This window comes from Madurella fahalii (genome assembly GCF_045866475.1).
Source record: "Madurella fahalii IFM 68171 DNA, scaffold_6, whole genome shotgun sequence".
Lineage (NCBI taxonomy): Eukaryota > Fungi > Ascomycota > Sordariomycetes > Sordariales > Madurella > Madurella fahalii.
The window spans coordinates 938,387-944,483 of NW_027263976.1; the positions used below are offsets into that span (position 1 = coordinate 938,387).

Consider the following 6,097-nt stretch of genomic DNA (forward strand, 5'->3'; position numbering starts at 1 on the left):
GGCGTCCTTCTTTTGGTGCGGCAGAGCGATGGCAGTTGTCGGCCGAAATTGGGTGGGTTTTCCCCGACCAAGTCGCGCAGTATCAGCAGCAGGCAAGGGACTACGACCCAGACACAGCTGGGTGACTCATGCTTGCCAGATCCAAGCGATACAGGGAAATGATTACGCGCAATCCCTTCCTCTAGTCCAGGCTGCCGGTGACTCATCAGACGGGGAGCAACTCTATCGAGCCAAGTGTGCACAGAAACGCGCGGAATCCGACGTCACAGAGGCGCCGGCGCAATGGCCCATTTGCGGTGCCAAGGAGAGTGAAGTGCATGGCGAGCCTCATCGGTTTGGAACTTTGGTAGATTAAAATAAAAATATACTCCGTGGCTCGGGCGGAGTCGGCGTTAAGACGCCCGAAAAGCACTGTTTACTCAATTCTCCCCCAACTCCAAATGTTCAACCCAACCTTGACCCCTTTCTCAACAGGCAGCCCGGCATGCCACGTCTCGTCGTACGCCCTCCCCGTCCCGTCCGCCCTGAAGTTCTCCCAGTAGACCGCATTGCCGGGCACGACCTTGAACACGGTCCCGTTCACCCCTTCGCCGCACTCCACAAACGCACACCACCTCCCATCCTCCTTCCGCCTCAGCAGAGGAAACTCAGTCCCCCCTCCCACCAACCCCTCCGCGTCCCCGTCCCCGTTCCCGTCCTTGGCCCCGTGCCCATCACCAGAGCCAGCAGAGCCATCATCAACCCAGACCATGAAGCTGCCCACCCTGCCCCATCCACCCCACCCGCTAGACCAGTCAAAGTGGTGAGCGTAGTGCCCGCCAGCCGCGTACCGCTGCACGCGGAGCCTTTCGATCCAGACCTGGTCCTGCCACCCCTGCAGGGCGCGGGCGCGGTCCTCGACGCACCGGACCGTCTCGGTGCGGGGCACGAGCGCGACGAGGGAGTCGCGGATGGCCGGGTCGTGTTGCTGGCTCTTGCCAGCGTCGTGGGTGATTGTCGATGGTTGGTATAGGGGTTCGCTGATGTTTTTTTCCTCTCCCGGTCGACGGTTAACTTTTTTTTTTTTTTCGTTGAGACTGGGCAAAGGGGAAAAACAAGTGACCTTCAACAACAAAACAAAAAAAAAAAAAAAAAGGTGTGGGATGGTACTGTACATGCCTGATTTCTAGCAGGTGAGTGCGCTCGGGAGGGGAAAGGAAGTTTTCTACGTAGAGGACTAGGGGCTCGCGGGAGTAGATGTGGACCGTGTAAGGGTTGTGCGGGCACGTGTAGTTCACGCTGTTGTTGTTGTTGTTGTCTTCGAGTGCTAAGAGGTCCGCATTGAGCTGCGGGCGCGGCAGGCGGCGGATTCGTGGAGCGGACGGGGAGAATAGTTGACTTATAGGGTCGGAGAAGAAGAGAAGGATTGGGACTACGGCAAGGATGTAAGTAAACATCTTGATGTTGTGTTTGGCTTAGGGGCCGACAGAGAGACAGAGTGAGTTGAGGTTGGCTCTCTGACCGAGTTTCATCTCAATTGCTGACCCCGGTAAGTGGGACCCGGTTGCTGGAGACGAGTCCGATACATCCGGAATTTGGCTACCTGAGATTCTACGTATCCAGATCCTAGATAATTCATTTCTCAAAGACCCCTATAACTCTTTGACAACTGCTCATCCGGGAAAGACGCTGTTGTTATCCAAGGATAGTGCAACATGCCGAATCAGGGGTAAATTTTCAGGGTTAGGGTTATGAGTAATGATTTACCAGCAGATTAAAATGGGGCAACCCTACCCCTTCGCATCATCTGTATCACTTATAACGTACATGATAAGCGAGTGACCCACTTTCTACGCGACACAACACCTTTGCACTCAACAACGAATTTCCCCTACTATCCAAGATGCCCTCTACTTCAAAAGAAGGCCAGATAATCTTGGCCCTCCAAGCTCTCCAAAACGACAAGAATCTAAGCGAACGAGCCTCAGCTGAGATCTACGAGGTCGACCGTAAGACTCTAGCGCGCCGACGCGCCGGCAAGCCTGCACGACGCGATCTTCCAGCCAACTCGCGTAAGCTTACGGATTTGGAAGAGAAGACGATAGTTCAATATATAATTGAGCTATCTGTACGCGCATTCCTACCTAGACTGAGTGGTATAGAAGATATGGCCAACCATCTGCTACGCGAATGCGACGCATCCTCTGTCGGTAAATACTGGGCTCACAACTTCGTTAAACGCTAGCTAGAGCTCTATACACGTTATACGTGTAGATATAACTACTAGAGGGCCAAATGCGAAGATCTAAAGGTTATTAGCACGTGGTTTGTACTAGTATGGAATACTAGAGCCAAGTATAGTATTGTGGATGACGATGTCTATTGTCAAAAGGATCAGCTGCCACAGAATCTGCTATAGAATCCGAGACAAGATCTGTTACAGGATCTAGTGTAGGAGCTAGTCACATGTACTCCACTTAGCAGACTGACAGCCGGCTGCGCCACTGTGGAAATGTCATCCTGTACGTATACCTCGTGTATAGAAGGAGCAAGTTCTCGAGGGACAGACGGACACACAAGGAAGACAATTAAGACAACACACATAAAATCCTCAACTGTCATTTCCCAAGATTCAGAGGTGCCGTGCTTTCCGACATCTATAACTTCGACGAGACCGGATTTATAATGGAGATCATCTTTGCGGGTATAGTTGTGTAACGAGAGTCTCCAGACGAAGGTCAAGAGGATGTCAAAAGGATCGGGTGCCAAAGGATCAGGATCACAGGATCTAGTGCGGGAGCCAAACCCATGTACTCTATTGAGCTAAGGAAGACTGGCAGCCAACTGCGCCACTGTACGGACGTCATCCTGTACGTGTATCTCGTCTATAAAAGGAGAGCAACAGAAAAGGGACAATCAACACAATCAAGACAAGACATATAAAAACCTCAACTGTCATTTCCCAAGATTCAGAGGTGTCGTGTTTCCGACAATTAAGAGTCTCATTCGCTCAACCTCCGATTAGCAAGCCAACAAAGGAAGCACAATCAAAAGCATCCCTGAATCCGATTCAAGATGACAACCGTCAATAACGATAAGACTATTTTCCTGACCAGCTCTGACGACTGGGAATCCTGGAACCTGCAGTTCCAAGCCCAGGCCGTTGCCGGGAATACGTGGGCCCAGATTCAAGGCCTGACCCCATTTCTCAACGAGCCTACGGCTCCGGACCCAGCACGTCATAAACACAAGAGCCCTACTTAGTCAACTACTACGGCTAGAGGCCGTACCGAATCTGTAGTTGAGGACGACCAGACGGCAACCCCGGCTACAGGTTCAACCACGTCAGCAATTGGAATCGGCGATCTTACGGCAGACGGTTTTCGTACCTTTTAACTCGAATGGTCTATTTACCAAGCCGAGCTCAAGAAGTACGAGCAACAAGCCGATAAGATCGAATAGCTGAAGCAGTAGATTCTGAAGACAGTCAGTCCATATTACCAGCTTACTTCCTACGACCCGACCGAAACAATCTCAGAATGGTATTCGGCTCTTCAAACCCAAGCCGGTATTAGCAACGACAAAGCACTCTCAGATACTTGGGAGGTCTATCGACAAGCCGTTAAACCCCTCGTACAAGTCTCTAAGGATCTAATCAGATGGTCTGAAAATTAGAAGCAAGCGCTTTCTAACGCCCAAAGGAAGAAAGTTCCTGAGGCTCTATCGACAAGCGCCTGGTTCCAGGATTTCACTAATGCAGTAAAGCCGATTATGAGTCACTGGGTTACGGCCTATAAGCTAGTAAAAGGAGTAAAGGCATCGCAGTTAACCTTGACCTACCGAGAGGTGGCTAACGACTTTCGGGAGGAGGTAAAGCAGTCAACAAAAGCCTGCAGACCGGGTAGCCACCGGATAGCAAAAGGCGCGTTTGGCCCTTCCTTCGCTGCCACAAAAGGTAGTAAAGAGGCTTATCAGAAGGACGCTTCTAATAGCGAAGTCGGCCCTGGTAGTGATAGGGGGGAACAAAACAATGGTCAACGAACGCAACAGGGTAGCTCTGGCGGTAGCAAGCCCAAAAAGCGGAGTAAAGCTCTGGGCAAGGCCGAGACCCTAGAGGGCAAAAGACCTAAAATAGAGCCAAGGAAGGCTTTAGGCACAGCCACAACCACATGTCCCTATTGTAGCCAGTTCCACCATTTACAGAGATGCTACTATGCCTTTCCAGAATTAGCACCTAAAAGCTTTGTCGAAAGAAACCATATTCGGGTCAGGGCCAACGAGTCCTTAAAGGATCCGATATTACAAAAAGAAGTCGAGAAGTTAAGGCATCAGATAGAGTCATAGAGTTGACTAGGCCAGAAAATCGGCCACTGCCTTAGCAGTTTTCTAATTGCAAAGATAGCCCTCTTAATAGCTAAATATCCTTTAAAGAATTTAGCTATCCTAGATTCTGGAACTACTATTTATATCTTTAACCGAAGAGATAGGTTCAATAATTTCAAGGAGGCCGAGCCTAGCGATTATATATATGTCAGGTGTAGGAGAGTGTTAGGTGCAGGCGGGGCACTGCCAGGGTCAGGGGCCTATAAATTACCGGCTTCGCCGGAAGTTTTGGAACGTTCAGAGTTCAACACTGTCACCTACCACCTCCTTAGAAGCGATAGCTGTGCAGACGCCGCTCCTTCAATGCGAATCATCCTTTCACTCTCCTTTTCTCACAGCAATCCCAATTTTCGGTCTGACAATATAGGCCGGGGACAGCCTAGTACCTATCCAAGGGTACGGAGATATGGATATCTAGATTCAGAGGCACCAGCCGTCACGACCTCAATGGCAAAAGATAAGGCAGTGCCGACAAACTACCTACATCCTACAGCTTCAAAACGTAGTTTACTGCCCTAGGTTTGTCTGCAACCTAGTCTCCTTACGGCAGTTGTAAAAGCAAGGCATCTAGTAGGATATAAGTCCTGGTAACAACTGCCTACAGAGATCCAATGGCTTCGTCCTTAGCTACCTAGTAGATCGATACAACTAGTTTATCCTAGAAGACCTACCTCGCACCTACTCCAACGCAGCCTTCGTCACACGCCGTAACAGGTTCAATACCTACACTCAAAGACAGTCCACCAAAGCGATTGCTGACTTATAGCATTTATGGCTTAGCTATCCTGGCCTACAGACGTTAGAACACCTCGTCCAGCATACACAAGGGTACGGATCAAGGAGCCTACTACAGTCGAATGTGAGACATATAGAGTCTCCAAGGCCAAGCTTCGAATCCGGTAACAACCCAGAGTCTACAACGAAGGTCCAGGTATACGCTTTGCCATTAACCTCTTCGACTTTAAAGAAGGCTATAACGGCTACCGATATCTATTATTGATAGTCGATAGATGGTCTGGGTTAGCCTAGGACTACTACCTTCAAGACAAAGAGGCCGAGTCTATTATTTCAGCACTCGATCATTTCTTTAGTACCTTAGAGTAACAATACCAACTATAGCCCAAGGTAGTGGAATACGACAACAAATTCCATCAGCCAGTTATCAAAGCCGTTTTCATACGACGCTTCATCAAGGTCGAGCCTTCGGCACCTAATACACCAGCGTAAAATGGGGGCGCCGAACGCTCAAGGGGTGTGATCACAGAAAAGATCAGGGCAATGCGAGCCGGTACCAAATTTCCTGCAATACTTTAGCCAGAGATTGCTAGAGCTGCAGTCTACCTATACAATCGGACCCCTAAATATGGCTACAACTAGAAGACCTCGTACAATCGTTTCCATACCTACCTTACCTACAGAGACAGTATAGTAGTAGAAGACAGGAAGCCAGACTAGGTCCATCTCCGAGCTTACAGCTGCAAAGCCTTTGCCTTAACAACAAGCGCTCAAAAAGGGGTATTCAACAAGCCGAAAAATCTTCGGCAATAGAACCCAAAGCTGGAACCAAAAGCCTGGATCGGCTACCTTATCGGATACAGCTCTTCAAATATCTATAGGATCTGGAACCCGGTAACCAATAAGGTGATCAGTACAAAGGATGTGATATTCAACGAAGAGGAGATCTTCAACGGGGACATCCAAACCCTAAAAGACGACTACCTGCATCTCTAACTCG

At 49.5% G+C, this 6,097-nt stretch overlaps 1 protein-coding gene across 1 annotated transcript; it reads right to left on the reverse strand.

Annotated features, from left to right (window-relative positions):
- Positions 1 to 415: 415 nt before the first annotated feature.
- MFIFM68171_10327 (Prolyl 4-hydroxylase alpha subunit domain-containing protein) lies at positions 416 to 1,436 on the reverse strand (the record flags this gene model as incomplete). The annotated part of the gene is made up of 2 exons (XM_071065746.1): positions 416 to 1,019; positions 1,159 to 1,436. The coding sequence occupies 2 exons, from the start codon at positions 1,434 to 1,436 to the stop codon at positions 416 to 418; spliced, it is 882 nt and encodes a 293-aa protein (XP_070921847.1).
- Between the last annotated feature and the right edge of the window lie 4,661 nt (positions 1,437 to 6,097).